This window comes from Rhinopithecus bieti, unplaced genomic scaffold, assembly GCF_001698545.2.
Source record: "Rhinopithecus bieti isolate Rb0 unplaced genomic scaffold, ASM169854v2 scaffold_64503, whole genome shotgun sequence".
Lineage (NCBI taxonomy): Eukaryota > Metazoa > Chordata > Mammalia > Primates > Cercopithecidae > Rhinopithecus > Rhinopithecus bieti.
Window position 1 is genome coordinate 1,289,747 of NW_016825208.1, and position 23,861 is coordinate 1,313,607.

Genomic DNA, 23,861 nt, shown 5'->3' on the forward strand with positions numbered 1-23,861 from the left:
AAAAAAAAAAAAAAAAAAGGATAAGCTGGACCTTATAAAAACTTAAAACTTCTGCTCATTTAAAGAGGGTTAAGAAAATAAATAGGCAAGCCACAGGCTGGGAAAAACATCATCTTTTTATTTTTTAAAATTTTTTTTGGTAAAATGACAATCAGTGATAGGAAAAAAATACTTTTAAAAGATATATCTGACTATGAATATTTTTAATCCTTTGATGAGATGGCAAGAAAGTAAAGGCAATCTTCATACTGGTTAAAAGTTCTGTAAAACCAGAAATCCAGACAGTGAAGTTAAAACTGATGTCCCTATGAAATGTGACAGTGACACTATGGTGCCCTTTATACTGTTGCAACAGTTACTGGAAGCATAGGAAATGAGGGACAAAATGTGTAAGGTTGATAGGAGATCCTGTGCATAAATTTGGGAACTGCAAAAGGCTGCCCTTTTTTGTAAAAGTGAACAAGAAAAGAAAAAATTCAACTCTATAGAAGGGGAATTTGACTGTCTCAGTAGGTAGAAAGAGAGAAAACTCTCTCCTGAGAATTTCTAACCATAAGCTAGCCCTTACATGGATTTGCAGCTCAAATTCATACTATCTGTCTGCTCCAAAAAACATGAAGCCAAGAATTTATTTAAAGTAATTCCAGCTTGATAGTGCTTCAAGGCACCTAGAAAAGAAACACAAATGCTGAGAATACAGCACTTACTCCAGGCCTCAAAGAATTCCTACAGTTCAAGTCCTAAAAAACTCAAATTTATTGTCAAAGATCACAAAACAAAGACAAAAAGCACTGTAAGAGAGACAGCAGAAACAGACAGCAGCATCAGACACACAAAATCCATGGATATCAGAATTATGAGACATAGAATATAATAACCATATTTAATATTTTAAATATATATTTAAAGAATAGTGAAAGGAACAATTTAAAATATGATTAAGGAACTGAGAATGATTTAAAAATTGAGGAGATTTGAAAAGTAATTAAATAGAACTCAAAATAATAACAATAGTCAAAAATAATAATACTTGAAATAAACTGAAAACAGAATTAGTGACATGGAAGAGGAACCTGAAGAAATTACTCAGAAGGTGGCATAAAGAGAAAAGAGATTGAAAATATGAAAAGAGGGCGAGAGAAATGGAGGACAGAAGAGAGAAATCTCATTCTAGTAACTAATTAGAGGTCCAGAATGTGAGGACTGAGAACATGGGGGAAAGAGAATATTAAAAGAGATGATGGCTGATAATTTTCCAAGGTTGATGAAAAAAAAATCCATTCTAGGCTGGGCGCAGTGGCTCACGCCTGTAATCCCAGCACTTTGGGAGGCCGAGGCAGGTGGATCACGAGGTCAGGAGATCGAGATCATCCTGGCTAACACAGTGAAATCTCGTCTCTACTAAAAAACACAAAAAATGAGCCGGGCGTGGTGGCAGGCACCTGTAGTCCCAGCTTTTCAGGAGGCTGAGGCAGGAGAATGGCGTGAACCCGGGAGGTGGAGCTTGCAGTGAGCCGAGAACGCACCACTGCACTCCAGCCTGGGAGACAGAGCGAGACTCCGTCTCAAAAAAAAAGAAAAAAAAAGAAAACAATGTACTCTCAGTTTCAGAAAGTCCAACAAATCCCAAACAGAATAAAAGAAAATCACATTTTGATATACTATAGTGACTGCAGAACACCAAAGACAAAGATGAGGTCTTAAAAGCGTTCAGAAAGCCCATGTTCTCTAAATCATGTGTGACTAATTCTCTCCAAAGTAAAGCTACCTTGACTGCGGTTGAAGACTGCAGTGTAAGATGCTGACCACTAAACAATACCTGCTTCTTATGGTTTTTTTTTTTTTCTTCATTTCCTTTTAAATATCCTAAAAGGAGGTCAGGCAGGGTGACTCATGCCTGTAATCCCCAGCACTTTGGGATGCTGAGGTGGGTTGATTGAGCTCAGGAGTTCAAGACCAGCCTGGGAAACATAGAGAAACCCTATCTCTACTAAAAATACAAAAAACAAAACAAAACAAAACAAAAGTCAGGCGTGGTGGCACGTGCCTGTGGTCCCAAAGCTACTTTGGAGGCTGAGGTGGGAGGATTACCTGAGCCCAGGAGGCGGAGGTTGCAGTGAGCCAAGATTGCCTCACTGCATTCCAGGCTAGGTGACAGAGCGACACCCTGTCCCCCCCCAAAAAAGGTTTATTTCACTGGTTATAAAAAGGGTTAAAAAAGTGTAATTTTAAAAAATAAAAACCAAGGAGAGGGGAAAGGATACCCACTTGCAGTTGGTACAGGTGTAGAAGACAGTTTGCCCTTCATCGGCTGAACGCATCTGTCTGGTGTGGTATGCCATTCCTTCATGACCACATCGAGGGCAGCGCCTGTCAACCTGGGAAGAAACTGGTGGGTTATGGAGGCCTGGTCATATCCCCTTACTTCCCACAGGAATCAGGCGATCACGCCTCTCAAACATCGATGCTTTACATCTTTTCCCACTTGGAATTGGGCACAAAACTCTCCAGATCTCTGCAATCACTCCTCCATTTCTTTCCTACTCACCTTATGGAGCCAGTTCTTGATCTCATTAACTTACCACAGGTCCCTGGCACTCAGGCCCTTCCTCCACCGACATAGGCATGGCTGTCCCCAGTTGGTGGAACACAACTGAAGTCTTCACAACCTTCCCCTCAAAGTCTGCGCAGGCAAGTAAGACTGGTTACGGAGACAACCAGAGGGAGCTGACACCGGAAACTTCCCCTCTCCCCTGGCTGGTTAGGCCAGGAGGCCCTATATCCTTTCCCTCAGTTTTCATCGCTAGACCAAATGTACAATTGCCTGATGTCCTGCTCTAGGATCCCCTCCTCAACCCAACCGATCTTGAGTTCCCCAAGCTTCCGATCCTGGGCCCTCCGCCAGGACCCCTGCGTACAAGCCTCTCACCCCGAACGTTGATGTTGAAGCCACAGCGAGTACAGGTGACCGTATCCTGAGCCCCGGGCAGAGGCAGGACCGAGCCGCAATCTGAACAGAAATCCAAGTCCGACTGAAAGCTGGAGCAAGTACTGGCGAGATCCATGACAGACATGCAGTTGGGTCTGAGGAGGGAGTTGGAAGTTTATTAACAAAAGAGAGAAGAGTTCCCGCCCCAGAGGTGGTAACTATTCTGTCCCAGGACGTAGGAGTATATAACCCGAGTCCTCCTCCCACGCACGCCTCCTGCCTCTGCGACCAAGGAGCCGAAACGCCAGGAACTCCCACACAGCGTCGGGTACTAAAAGGACTTGGAACCCTTTCCTGGGGCCGGCGAGAGGAGCTGGCCAACTCCGGGGGCTAGAGCGTCAGCTCTGCGCCCGCGGCGGGGCAGCGAGCTAGAGCCGGCTAGAGCGTCACGCTTTCGCGCTGACGATTGGCTGTGACGTCATAATTAATTGCGAACCCTGTCTGGAGCCTTGGAGATGGAGAGTAACCTGTTCTAAGGGAGGTTGCGGCTCAACTTTCATGCTGGTACTGAGACGGTGAGCACAAAATTGGTAACCAATGCTGCTCTTCCAGCAAATTTTCCCACCAGCACCGAATCCTGGGATATTTATTCTCTTTGTTTCACATCCTACGGGAACCCAATCTCGGGGTAATATCCTCCTGAAAACCGTACTTTGCTGAATAATGACTTCTTTGGATTAGAGAACTACAACTCCTCTGGGTCCTGAGCTGGTATTTCCCTTTTGCAGCTGCACAGTAGTTAAAAACAAAGCTAAGTATTCTGGCACGTATAGTTCTAGCGTTCCTTGGGTCCCGCTGGCGAGCGTGGGCTTTCTGCAGAGCACAGCCGGCCTGTGTGCTTTGCGGACGGTTCACCGCCCTTGGAAAGGGGTGAGTCGGCTTCTTGAGGGACAGCAAGTGGTGAGGGTGAAGGCAGGAGGAATCCTTAGTCCCACGGGACGAAAGGAAGCAGGGATGAAGTGGGACACTTGAGAAGGGGCTCAGGACTTTGGAGGTGGTGGAACAGAAGAGCTTGGGGCTTCCCCTCCTTCGACTCCTGCCAGATAAGTGAGGCTAGCAGTAGTCAAGAAAGCTCATTAAGTAGGATTTCATAAGACTTAGGTCGAGTTTGGCTTTTAGTTGTGCCTGCCGTTCATCGAACTCTTAATTCACTGCCGTCATCCATTAAGTGGACAGCTGACATTTCCCTGATCTTTTATAAAACATGGGAATAAGTTTCTTTCGGAAATCTTGCTATTTTCATTACTCTGTAACTTATATTCGAAGTAGAAACTTTCCCTGAAGGGGCAGCTTGTAGTTGTTTACTAGTTTCCTGCTAGTCCTCCCACCACCACCCACTCTGATAGCTGTGCTAAGTTTCTTCATATGAAAGTTCTGGAGCCATCACTATTTTGTCCTATGAAGGACACAAGCTGTAGTCTTTTCGCTGGGAGAGGCTCCCATCTGCCTTTCTCTGTAATAATGGAGAGAACACCATAGTTAAAGGGTTAAAACTCAGCAAACTGCTGAAGAGTGACAAGCCCTATCACTTAACTGTGAAATTGCTTGTTATTCTGTCTGACAAAGGGAGATGTGTTGTTGAGCTGATTGTTGTAGACAGTTTTTATTCTCACTTATCTGCGTGTCTCCTTTGAAAATGGAACTTGAAATTCTACCCTTCTCAATTTTCTCTTTTTAATTTGAAAAACACTCACCCAACATCCCCTGTGAGTTGCAGTAAAGAACAAAGCATTGAAAGGCATATCCTTTTCCCAACAAAAGCTCACAATCTATTCAATAAAGTATTTATTGAGCAACTATGGCAGGTTTTGAGCTGAGGCTGAACCTGCAAAGTTGAAATCTGTGTTCTCTGACCTCAATGAACATGAATGAATAATTAGAATACAATAAAAGTGTGCTAGGAGGTACAAAATATGAGAGCCCAGAACATGCATATAAAGCAAACATATCTGTAAACTTCAAGGAAGACTGGGAAATGATTTAATAAAAAGATAGATACAATGTTATGGCAGATATTTAAAAAGATGCTCAGATATTATGTGTCAAGGATCATCAGCAATCAACAAATCATTAATTTTGAGAACTTGGGATCACAGACTGTAATGTTAAATACTGTGCTAGAAGCCATGTACAGAGAAGTAAAAGTAAGATGATCGTATGTCCAAAATCTCAAAATAAACTTACATAGACAAATAAGAATGTTCCTAAGAGGTCAATGAGACCAAATATTTGATATCAGATCCTTTCCAACAATATAGAGGCATATTTGTAGATGTAAATTACAGTTTTCATTCCTTATGAGCCTAAATGTCAGCACCAAAATGTTAAAAGTGATATATGAATACAGATATCACAGTGTAAACCATGATTAATTTTCAAATGAGTTGTAGAATTAAAATATGTCAAGTATTTAGAGGAAGGGAAAATCACTGTGACAGAGTAGACCAGAAAGACTTTATAGTCAGGAACTTGACCTGTGAAGGATAGATAGAATTTATTGAGAACTTACCAAGCTCTTTGCATCTAATTCATATTTGTTCTTTATAACCCTGAGAGGCAGATTTTTGTCTTACATCTCCATTTTATAGATGAGAAAGCTGACAGAAGTTACTTGCCCTGAGTCACACACCTAGGAAGTGGTGGAATTAGGATTCAGATCTAGCCCTGTCAGACTGTAAAGCCCATCCTTTGAACTGTAAATGGTATAAAAGGCATAGAGAGGAAATGCCAGACATCCTCAGGGGCTTAAATACGACCTCACAGTAAACTCAGGCTAGACCAGGGATGACACATAAAGGTTGATAGTTTTCGTTTGTGTTGCCCTCAGCCTCCTCTATAAATAAACCCAGAGTAATCACAAATTCCCATCCTGAGGGGTTCAACAGGGAATAGTCTCATAATGGATTTAGAGTGAAGGATGATTGGCATTGTAAGGCCGGCAAGCAGAGGGCTGAGCAATCAAATAAAAAAATTTCAGAACAAAAGATTAGAGGGCAGAAATGCTGTATGTGCTGATAGAGGCAGAGAGGGCCCGGATCAAGAAACTGCAGGAAGAGAAAACTAGAAACCTAGAATCATCTAGAAAACTAGAACCTAGAATCGTCTCAGAACACAGAGGAGGCTTGAGGACTGACATAGATGTACTTGGACAACACCTCACCAAGGAGCATGTCTCTTCCCACTCGCAGTCCCCAATACGAGATTCACAGTGGTTCATGCTGAGTCCACAGGAAAAGTATGCTTGTGAAAGGAAAGATCCTCTTATTAAAAGAGCATTCATTATTTTCTACCGTAGGAATGCAGTGGTTTCCCATGTGGGAAATGGCCCTGCTTTAGTCCTGCCTATTAGCAGGTTTGTTCTGACACCTCCTACATTTGAATCTATCTTTGCTTTTTTATCTTTCAGATTGGCCTGGGGTACATCATCTAAAGATCCTAGGATTGCTGCAGGTCAGCAGTCTCCATTGGAAAAAAAGATCTTGGTAAGTAAATTATCTTCACATCATACAGTTTGGAACTACACAGAGAAGGAATCTTAGGTTTAAAATCCTTCTGCCCAAGTGACACATTCACGTAGTATGTCTACACTGGCAAATGTTACCCAGCTATATCCACAGTTGCAAAACAAAGTATCATTTTGAAAACTTCCAACACCATACATTTTTAAAACTAATTATTGATTTGTGGTGGTGACTACTTCATACTTTCAGAGCTCACGGGCTCACCTGGGAGTGATGGGAATAAAATAACAAGCTAAAGTAAAGAGCATGTAGCTGTTCTGGTATTGTTAGGGAGGGTGGGCTTGGCTCCTGTTTAAATGTGTTCAAAGGAAAAAGATGATCACATTATAAATTTCTGACTTCACTTTGACAGAATCTAGGTGGTGTGCATACAACAGCAGCAAGACAGTTGATAACTCAGAAATATCAGGAGGAGTGTGAAATCCTCTATAGGGAGCAAGCTGTTTCTCTTGACTACTGGCTTGCCAAAGCAGAGTCTTATTATAATAAACTAATAGTGGAAATGATGAAAGAAGAGACAGGCAATGAAATCAAGAAAAAAATGGAGAAGAAAACAACCCGAAGCATAGAAGGACTAAAACAGTACTATTTGATACCTGAGAGAGAGATGAAACACATAGAAAGGCACATGCATCAAGCAGGACAGGCTGGAGAATTTAAGAACAAGTCATTTAGACAAGTACTGCGACCCTTCAGTGAAGGAAAATTACCAAACATTGTGCCAGAAGGTCATGGCATCCAGAACGCACAGAGAAGAAAGCAGGTAAATGAGAGGGAACAGATGCAGATTAAGGATCACCAGGAACGCATGATTCGAGGGAGAGAACTTACAGAGCAAAGACTCAAGGAAAGAATCTTAAGAAGAAGCCAGAGCCAGCTGCCTACATATGAGAAGCGTGAGAGAGGAAAGAAAGAGATAAAGGAGTTTGAAAGAGTTATTGCATATCCTCTTTTCCAGCCATGCAGTAGAAGTCGGATTAAAGTGAATATTCTTATGGAAAAGTCTCAGAATGGAGAGAAAGGGAATACAATTGTGAAACCATATCAAAGAAAATTCTTGGCCATGCCACCCTTTTTAAGAAGTCAAATAGGAAAAATAAAAGATTAAAGTTTCAATGCTGTTATGATAAAATCATATCTCTTAAGTGAACCCCCCCTTTTTTTTTAAATGCGTCTCTCCAGGGTTCAGTGAATATTCCCATTTGTATCAGATACAGATAGATAGTTCTGGACTTGAAAATTAGCTTAACTATTTTTAGTTGACTTGCATTTGTTCAAGTGCATATCCTTTCTAGTGTTCAGTGTCCTCATCTTTAAAATGGCAATAATAATATTTGATTGCATTTGTGGAAGGACTATTGTGTTTGTGAAGTATAGATATGTATTAGTTGTTTCATAAATGTTAGTTTCCCCACTTGGGAAGACGGGGGTTGGGCGATGGGGTGAATAAAGAATTATTCTAATCTGCTTCTCTTATTCTCCCTGCTCCCAGCCCTCCAAGGTTATTTTGATGAGATTGATATAGTTTAGTATATGGTCTTTAATGTCTTACCTTCATCAGATAACTACTAGCCAGGCCCTAAAAGTGTAACTTGCCCTGTACAATTTATTTGTATGAGAAACTTAATTTTGACAGCCTCCTACATGCTAGGCATTGTGTTAGTTACGAAGGTGAATGAAGAGAAGTCTCTGCCCTTGAATAGCTTTCAGCTAATGGCATAGATCACTCTATAAACAGATAATGTAGTAAAGGTTACAATAGAAAGATACAGGGTGCTTTGCAAAGGGCGGATTCTAACCTGGCTTAGGTGAGCAGGGTGAAAAGGAGGAAGGTTAGGGAAAATAGCATAATAGTCTCTCATGTTTCTTCCAGCTCTTTTTGTCACTTTCTGTCACTCACTTAAGCAAGAGCTTCCTAATGTTTGGATCCACTCAGGGGTAGTCAAACTCATCCTTTCTCAAACTCATACCTTTGTCACTCATTGATAAATCAGAAAACAAATTTATAAATTTAGTGAGAATTACAGTTGTCAAGCAGAATGAAATTTATGTTTTTTAGTCAGTTTGTTTTCTTTCCAGATTCCAGAAAATTGGGAAAGCAGGGGTTCAGAGTTGGCAAGCAGAGAAGCAAATAAATGGAAATGGATGCCCTCAGGAATCTTATTCTTAAGTTGTGATCATTCTGATGCCTACCTTGCTTTACTAGCAGAACACGCTTTAGCCTGGATATTGCTAGGTCAGCCACTGATAGAAATGTTCTATGTCTGTGCTCCTCAGTACTGTAGCCCTTGCTACAAGTGGCTGTTGAGGCATTCAAAATGTGGCTGGTGCAACTGTAGAATGGAATGTTTAATTGAATTTCATTTAAATTTAAATTGCCACATGTGGCAAGTGACTGCCCTGTTGTACAGTACAGCACTGGATAAACATAACTCCTGTGTTCTAGACTCCAGTCCCACCATTAGCTTTCTGTTTTTGACAGTGTTTGCTGGTATGATAGGTCACTGCTCGTTTTACATTACTATCAGTTTCCTTTGTATTTCAGAGGCTCCCTAATCCCTTAAAGAGATTTAAAAATCAATGTAGACCACTTCTGTGTGAAGATAAGGTGGCTGAATTTGCTTTGATTGGAATTAGGAACTGGCCCTCTCTTTGCTAGTTCTGGAATTTGGCCAGGATGCACATCAAAATCTCATTCCTACCCTCCTGATTTGCCTCATGCAAACTTTGTTGCTGTGTCTGTTCTCTGGTCTTCTATTGCTATGTCTCAGCTTTAGATTCTATGTCTTGTGTAGAAACAGATCATCAGAATGCAACAGGCAGAAGACTTAGAAGTGCAAATCAGTAGGGTGATGACAAACTCTTTTTTTTTTTTTTTTTTGAGAGGGAGTCTTGCTCTGCCGCCCAGGCTGGAGTGCAGTGGCCGGCTCTCAGCTCACTGCAAGCTCCGCCTCCCGGGTTCACGCCATTCTCCTGTCTCAGCCTCCCGAGTAGCTGGGACTACAGGCGCCCGCCTCGTCGCCCAGCTAGTTTTTTGTATTTTTTTTAGTAGAGACGGGGTTTCGCCGTATTAGCCAGGATGGTCTCGATCTCCTGACCTCGTGATCCGCCCGTCTCGGCCTCCCAAAGTGCTGGGATTACAGGCTTGAGCCACCGCGCCCGGCCATGACAAATTCTTTGAGCTGAGTGGGACTGAAAAGTAACCTAACACATAACCTATCAGTAATTGTTTACCATGAAGATTTTCAGTGCTGGACACAAATTGCTGAGTTCCACTGCCCTCTTTCCCCTCCAAATCTAGCATAAAAGCAACTGGTGATCTCAGGGCAATTTCATACCTAATATGACTAAGAATAAAAGTCTGTGTTTCAGGAGCTCAGTTTGTCCAAACCTGAACCCATCAAATTATATCCACCTTTTCATTTCCTTGCACTGTGTCTGCTTAAATCTTGAGTCACACTTAATGCTTTTTTTTTTTTTTTTTGGTCTTTCTTCTTTTTAATGTGAAATAGAATATACAATATACAATACAATATACAAATGAAAATGTATATTTAGAAGAACAATAATAAATGTCCAGGTGCCCATTGCTCAAACTGAGAAGTGGAACATTACTACATCCCAGGAGCCTTGTATACTCTCCTCATTCATATCTCTCTCCCCCACAGCCAGAATCAACCACTATCCTGAATTTTGTATAATTGTCACCTAACTTTTATAAATTTTACTGTCTGTGTATCCCTAACAGTTGCTTATTTATAGCCTTTATATAAATAGAATTATACTGTATATGATTACTTTTGCTTATTATTATTTTTGGATTCATCCATGTTGATGTGTGACACGGTACTTCATTTCCATGACATGAATATGCCACAACTTAATTATATATTCTGTTAATGTCATTTGGTTGTTTCCAGTTTTGTTTTATTTTCTTTTAAAATGATACTTAGATAAACATTCCTTTAACATACTTAATCTTATGTTCTGGTACCTTTGTACCAGATATATATATAAGGTATATAAATTGTGGTACATTTATTTGACAAGCCTGATCTTGGAGCCTGTTAGATTTCTATTCCATTGTGGTATTATGCCTGTAAGCCTGTTCTGTAGAGTCTGGTACATGTTAGCCTCTTGATAGATATTTGTTGAAAGAAAGGACATTTGTTAACTGCTGGAGAGAGCCAGAACCAAAATACAGAAATAGCTGATAACAGACCACTTTACCTTTTTACTCATCCTGTCCAGGTACAATCATAGTCAACCTTTGTTTATGCTTATATTTCAGTTGAGGCACTAAAATATTTGTTTACTTAGTTGGTTTTCAATGAGCTTCCAGTACAGGATTTGTTTCTGTCACTTTTCCCAAAACTTCACTCCACTGCCTTCTAGTAAAGGTCACTGACATGTCCTCAAGGCACCTGCAGCATGAAAGTTTTATTTCTGAAAAAAGGGTGCCCAGAGAAGGAGACAAGGAGTCTTCTTTCAGTACAAGGTTGCTGGAGTCCTTAGAGGGTCAAAGGCTGTGTAATAACAGTTCCTTCTTGTCTGCTGGACAAAAGCTTCTTCGCCCTCAAGCACCCTGCGACTTAGTTCTGATAGAGTACAGAGTTTGGAAATGGCAGAGTGGTCACCCAAAACAAATCTCCCAATTCCACATTCAGTTTTATCCAGCTTTTCAAATAAGATGAAAAAAATGTTCATATCTATTGATTTGTGCGTGTTGAACCACCGTTGTATTCCTGGGATAAATCCCAATTAATTGTGGTATATTATCTTTTTGATATGTTGTTGGATTCAGTTTGCTAACATTTTGTTCAGGATTTTTGTATATATTTTCACTAGGAAGATTGGCCTGCAATTTTCTTTCTTTCTTTCTTTTTTTGTATTTTCTGCTTTTGGTATCAGGGTAATGCAGGCTTCATAAAATATTAGTTAAGAAGAATTCCCTCCTCTTGAGTTTTTTTTGAAATATTTTGAGAAGTATTGCTATTAACTTTTTTTTTTGTATGTATGATAGAATTTGACAAGAGAGCCATCCGGTCCTGGGCTTTTCTTTATTGAGACACTTTTAATTACTGATTTAGTCTTATTACTCATTATTGGTCTGTTCAAGTTTTCTATTTGTTCCCGGTGAAATCTTGTTAGGTTGTATGTGTTGCCAGTTATGGTGGCTCACGCCTGTAATCCCAGCACTTTGGGAGGCTGAGGCGGGCAGATCATTAGGTCAAGAGATCAAGACCATCCTGGCCAACATGGTGAAACCCTGTCTCCACTAAAAACACAAAAATTAGCTGGGCATGGTGGTGCATGCCTGTAGTCCCAACTACTCGAGGGGCTGAGGCAGGAGAATCGCTTGAACTCGGGAGGTGGAGGTTGCAGTGAGCCAAGATTTTGACACTGCACTCCAGCCTGGGCGCCAAGATTTCGACACTGCACTCCAGCCTGTCTCAAAAACAAACAAACAAAAATCTGTTTATGGTAAAACTCTCAACAAAGTACAGAAGAAACATACCTCAAAATAATAAAAGCCATCTATGGCAAGCCCACAGCTATTATCACACTAAATGGGGAAAAACTGAAAGCCTTACCCCTAAGAACTGGAACAAGATAAAAATGACCACTGTCACCACTCCTATTCATTATAGTAATGGAAGTTCTAGCCAGAGCCATCAGGCAAGATAAAGAAATAAAAGGCATCCAAGTTGGAAAATAAGTCAAATTGTCCCTCTTTGCTGGTATTGTGATCTTATATTTAGAAAACCTAAAAGTCTGCCAAAAGCTCTTAGATCTGATAAATAAATTCAGTAACATTGCAGTATACAAAATCAACATGCAAACATCAGTACCATTTCTATACACAAAGAACTAGCTGAGAAAGAAATTAAGAAGCCATTCCTATTTACAATAGCTACAAAAAATGCCTAGGAATATATTTACCAAGGAGGTGAAAGATCTCTACAAGGGAAACTATAAAACACTGATGAAAGAAATTGAAGAGGACATAAACAAATAGAAAGACATTCCATGCTCACGAATTGGAAGAATATCAGTAAAATGATCATACTGCCCAAAGCAACCTACAGATTCAATGCAATCCCTACCAAGGACATACTTCATAGAGATAGAAAAAACAATCCAAAAATTCATAATGGGCTGGGCACGGTGGCTCATACCTGCAATCCTAGCACTTTGGGAAACTGAGGCAGGTGGATCACTTGAGCTTAGGAGTTCAAGACCAGCCTGGGCAACATGGCAAAACCCCATCTCTCCAAAAATTACAAAAATTAGCTGGGTGTGGCGGCATGTGCATGTAGTCCCAGCTACTTAGGGGGCCAAGGCAGGAGGATCGCTTGAACCGCAGGAGATTAAGGCTGCAGTGAGCTAGTATTGCTCCACTGTGTTCCAGCCTGGGTGACAAAGATTTGATGGCTTAAAACAGCAAACATGTATTCTCTCACAGTTCTGGAGTCCAGAAGTTTGAAATCCAGGTGTTGGCAGGATTAGTTTCTTCTGAAGGCTCTGGGGAAAGTTCATTCCATGATACTTTCCTAGCTTCTGGTAGCTGTTGGTAGTTGTTGTTCCATTGGCTTGGAGATACATCACCGAAATCTTTGCCTTCATCTTCACATGGCATTCTTGTCTGTGTCTCTTCTCTGTGTTTATGTCACATCTCCCTCTCTTTTATTAAGACACCAGTCATTGGATTTCGGTCCCACCCTAAATCCAGGATGATCTCTTCTTGGGAACCTGAACTCAATTACATATACAAAGACACCATTTCTAAATAAGTTCACATTCACAGGTACTGGTGGTCAGATCTTAGACAAACCTTTTGGGGTACACACTTCAACCACCATAAGGTCCCCTGCATCATTTTGTATGTGGCTATCAAGTTTCCCCAGTACAATTTGTTGAAAAGACTGTTCTTTCCTCCATCAAATGTGCTCAGCACCCTTGCTGAAAATCTGTTGACCATAGACACATGGTTTTATTTCTGAATTTCATTTCTATTCTATTGATCTATGTCTGTCTTACACAAGTACCACACTGTCTTGATTACCATTACTTTATGTGATGTTTTGAAATGGGAAAGAATGAGTTCTACTTTGTTCTTTTCTTCCTTCTTTTTGTTTTTTAGAGACAGTTTCTTACCCTGTAACGCACACTGGAGTGCAGTGGCATAATCATGGCTCACTGCACCCTCAACCTTCTAGGCTAAAGCAATCCCCCTGCCTCAGCCTCCCAAGTAGCTGGGATGACAGGTGTGTACCACCATGCCCCACTAATTTTAATTTTTTTGTAGAGACAGGATCTTGCTGTGTTGCCCAGGCTGGTCTTGAACTCCTACTTGAACTTCTAGCCTCAAGCAATCCTCCAGCCTCAGCCTCCCAAAGTGCTGTGATTGATTACAGATATGAGCCACTGTGCCTGGCCCTTTCTTCTTTTTTTCAAGATTGTTTGCATAGTCTGTGTCCCTTTAATTTCTTTATAAATTTATAATCAGTTTGCAAATTACTATGAAGAAGTCATTTAGGAATCTGATAGGGATTGTGATGAATCTGTCAGTTTGGAAATATAATCATTGAGTTATATTAAATATAATCCATGAACTTTACCCCATTTATTTAGATTTTTAATTTCTTTCATCAATGTTTGATTTGCACTTCTTTTGGTAAATTTGCTTCTAAGTATTTTGTTCCTTTAAAGCTATTACAAATGGAATTGTTTTCTTAATTTCATTTCTGGATTTGTCATTGCAAGGATTTAGAAATATAATTTATTTTTGTATACTGGTGTTATATCCTTTATCCTTGCTGAACTTAGTAGTTCTAATAACTCTTTAGTGGATTCTTTAGGATTTTTTATATAAAAGATCATGTCATCTGTGAATGTAGTTTTACTTCTTTCTTTCTGATCTAAATATACTTTATTGCTTTTTCTTGTCTAATTATCTTAGCTATAATCTTCAGCAATGTTGAACAGACATGGTGGGAGTGGATATTCTTGTTTTACTGCTGATCTTAGGAGGAAAGCAACCAGTCTTTCACCATTAAATATTGATATGGTTTGGATTTGTGTACCCACCCAAATCTTATGTCAAATTGTAATGCCCCGTGTTGGAGGAAGGAAGGGTGTGGTACGAGGTGATTGGGTCATGGGGGTGGACTTCCCCCTTGCTGTTCTCACGATAGTGAGGTTTCATTGAGATTTCATGGTGAGATTTGGTTTTTTAAACGTGTGTGCCACCTCCCCCTTCTCGCTTCTTCCTGCTCCAGCCATGTAAGATGTACTAGCTTCCCCTTCACCTTCCACCATGATTGTGTTTCCTGAGGCCTCCCCAGAAGCAGAAACCTGTGTAGCCTGCAGAACCTTGAGCCAATTAAACCTCTTTTCTTTATAAATTATCCAGTTTCATGTATTTCTTTGTAGCAATGCATAAATGGACTAATACAAGTATGATGTTAGCTGTAGGTTTTTTATAGATGCCCTTTATCCAGCTGAGAAAGTTCCTTTCAATTCCCAGTTTGCTGATTTCCTTCCTTCCTTCCTTCCTTCCTTCCTTCCTTCCTTCCTTCCTTCCTTCCTTCCTTCCTTCCTTCTTTCTTTCTTTCTTTCTTTCTTTCTTTCTTTCTTTCTTTCTTTCTTTTTTCTTTCTTTCTTTCTACATGGTCTCAACACATTGCCCAAGATGCCCTTGAACTTCTGGCCTCAAGCGATTCTCTTGCCTCAGCTTCCTTGAGTAGCTGGGACTATAGACACATGCCACTGTACCCACCTGTTGACTGTTTCTATTATGAAAGAGTATCAAATTTGGTCAAAACCTTTTTTCTGCATCTATTGAGATAATCATGGGGTTTTTTATTCTATTGATATTATATATTGCATTAATTGATTTTTTGGATGTTAAACCCACCTTGCATTCCTAGAGTAAATGTCACTTTGTCATGGTGTATAATTATTTTTGTAAGCTGCTGGGTTGTTTGCTAGTATTTTCTTGAAGATTTTTCACATCTGTATTCATGAATAGTGATCTGTAGTTTTTTTGTGATTTTTTTTTTGTCTGGTTTTGGTACCAGCCTTATAGAACATTCGTTATAGAATATGTTGGGCAGTGTTCCTTTTTGGAAGAGTTTATGAAGAAATGGTTTAATATCAGTTATTCCTAGATTAGAGTTTGAGTAGCATGGTGACAAGCCTAGGATAATTTTTTTAGACTTTTATGGATGCTCTGGACTGAATGTTTGTGTCCTCAATCCCCCACCCAAATTCCTATGTTTAAACTTAATCCCCAGTGTGATGATATTTAGAGGTGGGGCCTTTTGGAGGTGATTAGGTTATGAATGCAGAGCTCCCGTGAATGGGATCACTGCCCTTATCAAAAAGACCCCAGGCAGTTCTCTTCACTTTCTGCCATGTGAAGTCACTTGGAGAAGACACAGGTTTATGAAACAGGAAAGGAGCCATCATCAGACATGAAATTAACCAACACCTTGCTCTTGGACTTGCCAGCCTCCAGAACTGTGAGAAATACATTTATGTTGTTTATAAGCCACCCAGTCTAAGGTATTCTGTTATAGCAGCCTGAGTGGACTAAGACAGTGGGGGTATGTGGTGTTATTTATTGGTTTTTGGCCATAGTTACTGGTTCCTAGCTCCTATATTCCCTCGTTACAGTCTTTTGTAATAATGGTGGGTGTGTTAGGCCTCAGCAGGCCTCAGGAATCAGAATCTCTCTTCTGGCCTCATTTTACCTGCCCCAAGGCAGGACTCTAATCTTCTGCCTTTCTGATTATGGGTCTTAAGACCCTCTCCAGAGAGGGTCCCACACTATACCCTGGGAGAAGGAATGCTGGTGTCATGAAGCTTCTGTAAAAACCCAGGAGAACTGGGTTCAGGGAGCTTCCAGGTAGCTGAACAAGTGGAGGTTTTCGGAGGGTGGTGTGTCCAGGAAGGGCATGGAAGCTCCATGCTCCTTCCCAGATACCTCACCCTACACGTATTTTCATCTGTATCCTTTGTAACATCCTTTATAATAAACTAGTAAACATAAATGAATCCCTGAATTCTGTGAGTTACTCCAGCAAATTAGTGAAGCCCAAAGCAGGTGGTGGGAACTCCTGTGATTGGTGTCTCATGTGGAGTAGTCTTGGGGACTAAGCCCCCAATCTGTGGGATATGATGCTATCTCCAGGTAGATAGTGTTGACGTTGAACTGGAGGATACCCAGTTGATTTCCACTGGTTGGAGTGTGGGGAGAAACCTCCACACCTTTGGTCACAGAAGTCTTCTGTGTTGATGATTGTTGTGTTGTGGTGGTGTGAGAGCAGAGGAGAAATGTGGTTTGAGAGAGGGTTTCCTAAAATAGGCTTACAAAAGCATAAATGTCACAGATGCTCTTTCCAGAAAATACGTGCATATACAAAGAAATATAAATATTAGTATAAAATCTTAGTGTAGGCTGGGCGCGGTGGCTCAAGCCTGTAATCCCAGCACTTTAGGAGGCTGAGACGGGCGGATCACGAGGTCAGGAGATTGAAACCATCCTGGCTAACACGGTGAAACCCTGTTTCTACTAAAAAATACAAAAAACTAGCTGGGCAAGGTGGCGGGCGCCTGTAGTCCCAGCTACTCCGGAGGCTGAGGCAGGAGAATGGCGGGAACCCGGGAGGCGGAGCTTGCAGTGAGCTGAGATCCGGCCACTGCACTCCAGCCTGGGCGACAGAACGAGACTCTGTCTCGAAAAAAAAAAAAAAATCTTAGTGTATACACAGGTCCTCTGAAGTCTTAGAAATCTAGATTTTAAAAAATCCTAACAAGAGATAAGTTTTGAGCAATCATTTCACCATTTCGGAATGCTATTCTACTTATCTGATTATAAACTGATCAGGGAAAAGCTGTACTTCATAACTGACTATCAAGGGAATAAGTTGAAAGATGTAATTAATTAGTCACTCATTCGTGCAACCAAACCCAAGTGTCTATGATGTACCAGATGCAGTTTTAGTCTCAGATTACGGCTCTAGGAATTGACTTTTTTTCATTCTTTTTCCACTCTATCTTCCGGTGTCCCAGCACCTGAACCCTCTTTCCATGTTAGGAGAATTTCATACTTAAAGAGTATGATTTCATACTTAAAGAATTTCATACTTAAAGAGTCATCGTAGGAGGCAGACACCAACTCCTTCCACAAAAGAGAAAAACTCACTTTTCCAAACATTCTGACAGCTGGATATGGGATGAGGCTTAGGTTTCACCAACAGATAACCATTTGCTGGATTCTGACTCGGCCTGGTGACACAAGCTGGTACTGTGCACACATTTTAGTAAGTGTGGTGTGAGTGGCAGCAGCGATGTCCAATTGCCAGGAGCAGTTGTGACAGCAGTTCTATCTGCAAGGTCCAGTGTCTAGCTTTAGAGTTCCATCTCTGCCCAGCATCAGGGGCAGTGATTCCTATGTGAGACTCCGCCTAGGATGGGATTATAGATTCAGATCCTAGCTATGTAGCTTTAAGCCTATTCTCACAGGCCTTCCCAAAATAAAACGCCAACCTAATGAAGATAGATAGATAGATAGATAGATAGATAGATAGATAGATAGATAGATAAAGTCCTTTATGTTTAAATTAGAAAATATCGCATTTAAATGTGAACTTAAGACCCTTTCCCACCCTAGACACTAGTTGATCGCTGACCTCAGTGGTTCCCACTCTGGCTGATCACCAGGATTCCTTGTAGGTTTGTTACAAAATACTCAGGCCTTTCCCCATTGCCACCATCTCAGAAGTGGAACATGGAGCTCAGGAATAACAAGCTGCAGGTGAGGCTGACGCACAGCCACGTGGGAATCCTGGTCTACATTCTTGCTACCCAAAGTGTGATCTGAAGACCATCAGTGTCTGCTCCAACTTTTTTATAAACACAGAATCTCATTCTCAACTCCAGACCACCTGAATCTTAGAAAGTTGTCCAGGTAATTCCTATGCACACTAAAATTTGAGATTCTCAGATTTACTTACTTTCTAGATGTGGGGTTAGAACTGTGCAGTCTGCTGTCAGAGTGTGTTCTGATGAAATCCCTTAGCACTGAAGGTCCAGGGTTCAGTCCATGTCCTTTTTCTCTTCTATAGCCATCACTCCCTTGGTGACTCATGCATGCTCTATGCTTTAAATATCATTAATATGGCATTAGCTCCTAAATCTATTTTCCCAGCCCAGACATTTCTCCTAAATTCCCAACTTGCATCACTTGAATGCCTGACATCTGAGATTCAACATTTCCTAAATTGAATGCCTGTGGTGCCCCCTCCTCAGACATGCCCCTTTCAGAATTTTCCCCATCTCTGCTGACAATAACTTCATTTTTCTACTTGCACAGTCTGAAATTTTGGGGTTCCTCTTTGACTCCTCTTTTTCATACCCCAGACTTAATCTATTAGGAAGTGCTGTGAAGTCCATATTGAGAATATGTCCGGAATCCAATCACTTCCCACTCTTTTCTCTGCTCACACCCCAGGCAAAGCAACCAGCATCTCTAGTCTGAAATACTGCACTAGTTTCCTACAGCTTTCCCACTTTCTCACTCACCCCTCATCTCTCAATTCTGTTCTCAGCATAGCAGCCAAGGTGATCCTTTTAAAAGATGTACCAGTCTCTACTCTGCTGACAGCTGTTTTGTATCTCCCCCATCTCACTCAGAGCAAAGTCAAAACTCTTCCAGTATCCTCGAGCCTACATGATCTCCCCAAATCTCTGACCTTATCTCAATGACTCTGCTGCAGCTATTTTAGCCCCCTTTACTCTTCCCACAACACAGATGTGCTCCTGTTCTGGTGCCTTTGCACTGGGGGTTCCCCTGCCTGGAAAGAACCTGCCCCAGACATCCTCATAGATAATTCATCTTTTCTCTAAGGTCACATTCCCAATGAGACACATGCAGACCACTCTAGTAAAACAGCCATCTTCCTTGTCCCCACACACCCACAATCCAGATCACCTGCCCCACAGCCGTCAGTACCTTTTGCCAGAAACACTTTCCTTAGTTACTCTGCTTATAGTTCATAGTCTGTGTTTTCCCACTGAAACAAGGCCAGCAATTTTTGCCTGATTTTCGTTTCCAGATGTAAAACTAGCATTTCATATAGCCAGCACTCAACAAATATTGGCTAAATGAATGACCAGTGTACAGCACCTCCCTATTCTAGAAACAGTATCTTTATTAATGTAGCTGCAGACCACATGTTGTTTTGTGGCAGCTACAGTGAAACAACCGCTCATGTTGACATCAGTGCCGCCTGTACTTTTCTCACAAGTGCTGTTCTCGCCTCCCTCCCACACCAACCCTCATATACCATAGCACACAATTATAGTTCCCTTTTCTGGGAAAAAAAAAGTGATCCTAGGCTTATGGACCCTATTTTCCAACCAACTGTAAATTAGAGTCTAGACATCCATGAGTTTGGATTTGAACCAGCACTAGGATTATTACAGCCAAAGGCAGGGAGAGGGGGTGGGTGAGCCAAAAATAAATTCCTGTTAGAAACCTAACAGGAGTTTATCTAAGGTGAGAAACCGAGATCTGGTCTCTAATTCCAGAATTTGATTTCCTGAAAAAGATTGGGGAAAAGATGGAAAGAACAATCCAGGAAACAGCTTTGGAAGGACAAGAGCTGGATGGGTCTAAAAATTGGTCTCTTGATACCACAGAGACTCCTGTGTGCAGGGGCTACCCCAGGCCTTGTGAGGACAATGACAGAAAAAGTAACTCTTACTGCTGTGACAGAGGAGATTGGAGACTTGGAGACCAGGACTCAGATACAAGAACAAGAACAGGCATAGACTTCTGTCAAAACAAAACAATGAAAAAGATGGGGACTGAGGGCCAGACCCAAGCCTGAGCCTAGGCTGACCTGACTTAGGTCACGCAAAGCCCTTGCCACAGTCCTAGGGACAGGATAAGGCCTGGCCCCTCTCCTCCTATACCAAATGCTCTTTGTTACACATTCTCCCTTAATCCAGAGCTAGGAGTTACATCATCGTTTCTCAAACATTTTGGTTTCAGGATCTCTGCATGCTCTTAGGAATTAATGAGGACTTCAAAGGTAATTTTATGTGAGTTACATATGTTAATATTTACCATACTAGAAACTAAAATCATTTAAATTATTTTATTCATTTAGAATATTAATAATGCATTGCAAGTTAGAAATATTTTTATGCAAAGTCAGTATTTCCCAAAATAAACAGTATAGTGAGAAGAGTGCATCTTTTTACATTTTGTATGTTTGTGAATCTTATGTATCTCATTAGAAGATTAATGAATTTTCATTTCCTTTTCTTCATTTAATCTGTTATTTTGGTTGAAGTGTATGAAAAAAAAAAATCCATCCTCACACAATCATATTTTTGTTACTATTCTTGTTCTGGATTTTGTGGGGGGTTTTGTTTGTTTGTTTGTTTGTTTTGGAGATGTGGTCTCATGCTGTCACCCAGGCTTGAGTGTAGTGGTGTGATCATAGCGCACTGCAGCCTCGAATTCCTGGACTCAAGTGATCCTCCCAATTCAGCCTCATGAGCAGCTGTGACCACAGGCATGAAACACCACCACAGCTAATTTTGTTTATTTTTTGTAGAGATGTGGGTCTCATTCTGTTGCCCAGGCTGGTCTTGAACTCCGGGGCAGAACTCCTAGGCTCAAGCGATTCTCCTGCCTTGGCCTCCCAAAATGCTGGGGTTATAGGTGTGAGTCACCTCGCTAGGCCAGGAATGTTTTTAATACCATTTTTAGAAAATTGTGGATATTCATCCTTGATACTACACTAAAATGATAGAAGTGTTAGCTTCTTAAGGGTTATTTGTAATGTGGAACATGAAACTATCAATAACTGTTTCACATGCTGTTACATTAAAACACATAGGTCTGTCTTCCACACTGAATGCATCTTGTATAAAACATGACTTTAAAGAAAAGAAATACAATTTCACCACGTTATGTCTTCCAGTGTTGACACATTTAACTACAAGTTATCAAAAAAATCAATTTTTTAATATTACCACAGATATCACCAGAAAATGTTGTTAAGTATTGGGAAGCCGTCAGGCTTACAATAGTGAGTACAAGTTCTCCAGGATTCTAATTTTTCTCTTGAAAGCTTGCCTTTTATCATTGGGAATAATACTGTCAGTGGATTATGGGGAGGGGACAGGCTCATGTTCATTTTTGAGAAAGTGTCAGCCAATTATTGAAGTCTAAATGATAATCATTTCTGTCATTCATTCTTCCAAGTAAAAAGGATATTCCATAAAAAATAGACTAGTACAACTCAAAATGATTTTGTGGACATGAACATTTTAATTTGTTTTTGTTTTAAGACAGGGTCTCACTCTGTTACCCAGGCTGGAGTGCAGTGGCGCGATTTTGGCTTACTGAAACCTCCACCTCCCGGGTTCAAGTGAGTCTCATGACTCAGCTTCCCTAGTAGCTGGGGCTAAAGGTGTGCACCACCATGCCTGGCTAATTTTGTATTTTTAGTAGAGATGGGGTTTCACTATGTTGGCCAGGCTGGTCTTGAACTCCTGACTTCAAATGATCCACCTGCCTAGGCCTCCCACAGTGCTAGAATTAATTGCAGGTGTGAGCCACTGCACCTGGCCTCAAACATCCTAATTTGGAATGTGGTAGAAGTACCTTATGTGTACTTACCACTTAACCATTTAATTTAATTTCTCTCCAATCAAAATATGAAACCAGTATGATCTCACTTCTATTAACTTTTGAAGGTTTACAGCAGTTAAAGTATTTTTGCTTCTTTGTATAAAGGTTAAAAAAATCATTTTAAAATAAAATACAAGAGCAGCCAATTTCACCATTGAGTAAAAGTAAAACTGGGATTCTTTTAAAATTAGTCCAAAGTGGCATTTAGGAATTTAGTTGTAGGCTGCTGCGCTGACACCATCACAAACCAAAGTGTAGGGCTGGGTCTGGTTTTGTTTCGGTTTTCTTTTCAATATCCAGTGCTCATGGATTAAATTCTGGAAATGTTCCATTTGTAAGGCAGGGATCTGTTTGGATTCCACCATGAGTATGCTCCTTGGGTTGGATGCTGGAGAGTGAGGCACGTTTTGCTGGACCCATGTCGACTACTTCGTAGTCGTCAAGGTAAAAAACTTCATCGTCTCCTTCTTGGTATTCCATTCTTTGGAAATCTACTTGGTACCGCAAGAGACCTCCAATTCCACCAAATCCTTTCACAAACTGAGACCCTTCTTGTGATTTATATGTGACAATTTCCAAAGTAACTCCAACCTTTTTATAGTTGTTAGCAAACCATTCCAACGAGGGGCATGCTCTCAATAAGCTCATGTTCCCGTCCGGTCTCTTTGTGAAATGAGATTTATCCTTTTCTTGCTCTGGAGTTAGACAGAGAATTTTCTCCTCTTCTGTGCCTTGGCAATGAAGAACATATCCCATTATATTCAGATTTTCATAGGCTATTAAAATTTCTGCAGCTCCCATTTCCAAAGCCTTTAGTGTATCTTCAACGCCAAAACAGTACCTGCCTGTGTTCTGGCTGATTTCATCAATTTATCATCCTATTAATTTCTTCTTTTGAATAAATTTCACTTTGGAGAGGAATTTGGTAGATAACCCAAACACTTTGTTTAAATAATTTTCCCCCCTTTAGGATATTTCAACCTTTTTTTTTTTTTTTTTTTTTTTTGAGATGGAGTCTCGCTCTGTCGCCCAGGCTGGAGTGCAGTGGTGCCATCTCGGTTCACTGCAAGCTCCACTTCCCGGGTTCACGCCAGTCTCCTGCCTCAGCCTCCCAAGTAGTTGGGACTATGGGCGTCCGCCACCGTGCCTGGCTAATTTCATTTTTGTATTTTTTTTTATTATTATTATACTCTAAGTTCTAGGGTACATGTGCACAATGTGCAGGTTTGTTACATATGTATACTTGTGCCATGTTGGTGTGCTGCACCCATCAACTCGTCAGCACCCATCAACTCGTCATTTACATCAGGTATAACTCCCAATGCCATCCCCCCTCCCCATTCCCCATAATAGGCCCCGGTGTGTGATGTTCCCCTTCCTGAGTCCAAGTGATCTCATTGTTCAATTCCCACCTATGACTGAGAACATGCAGTGTTTGGTTTTCTATTCTTGCGATAGTTTGCTGAGAATGATGGTTTCCAGCTGCATCCATGTCCCTACAAAGGACACAAACTCATCCTTTTTTATGGCTGCATAGTATTCCATGGTGTATATGTGCCACATTTTCTTAATCCAGTCTGTCACAGATGGACATTTGGGTTGATTCCAAGTCTTTGCTATTGTGAATAGTGCC

At 40.9% G+C, this 23,861-nt stretch overlaps 2 protein-coding genes across 7 annotated transcripts in view; one reads left to right on the forward strand and one right to left on the reverse strand.

Annotated features, from left to right (window-relative positions):
* The window catches only part of POLR1H (RNA polymerase I subunit H), a 4,021-nt gene extending 660 nt beyond the window's left edge, over positions 1 to 3,361 (reverse strand). Inside the window, exons 1-4 of one of the 3 annotated variants that reach the window (XM_017862925.1) lie at positions 3,284 to 3,361; positions 2,930 to 3,084; positions 2,583 to 2,683; positions 2,269 to 2,378 (exon numbers count right to left, since the gene is read on the reverse strand). In XM_017862925.1, the coding sequence (XP_017718414.1) occupies positions 2,269 to 2,378; positions 2,583 to 2,683; positions 2,930 to 3,074 (356 nt within the window). In that variant the 5' untranslated portion in view covers positions 3,075 to 3,084; positions 3,284 to 3,361. Of the gene's footprint in view, positions 1 to 2,268; positions 2,379 to 2,582; positions 2,684 to 2,929; positions 3,085 to 3,200 lie in introns of all 3 variants that reach the window. The other 2 variants (XM_017862924.1, XM_017862923.1) reach the window with 2 other exon arrangements.
* A 31-nt stretch (positions 3,362 to 3,392) lies between these two features.
* On the forward strand, positions 3,393 to 20,602 carry LOC108522592 (putative uncharacterized protein ZNRD1-AS1). 4 transcript variants are annotated; one of them, XR_001883542.1, is made up of 3 exons: positions 3,393 to 3,504; positions 6,396 to 6,471; positions 20,576 to 20,602. XR_001883542.1 is itself a non-coding variant. In XM_017862920.1 (3 exons), exons 1-3 carry the CDS (start codon positions 3,488 to 3,490, stop codon positions 7,616 to 7,618), a joined length of 849 nt encoding a protein of 282 aa, XP_017718409.1. In that variant the 5' UTR covers positions 3,396 to 3,487; the 3' UTR covers positions 7,619 to 7,973. The 4 variants fall into 4 exon arrangements, 2 of the variants coding, with proteins under 2 accessions (XP_017718409.1, XP_017718408.1); XM_017862920.1 differs by lacking the exon at positions 20,576 to 20,602 and adding an exon at positions 6,863 to 7,973 and having other exon boundaries at positions 3,396 to 3,504; XR_001883541.1 differs by lacking the exon at positions 20,576 to 20,602 and adding an exon at positions 6,863 to 7,973 and having other exon boundaries at positions 3,441 to 3,519.
* Positions 20,603 to 23,861: the final 3,259 nt, after the last annotated feature.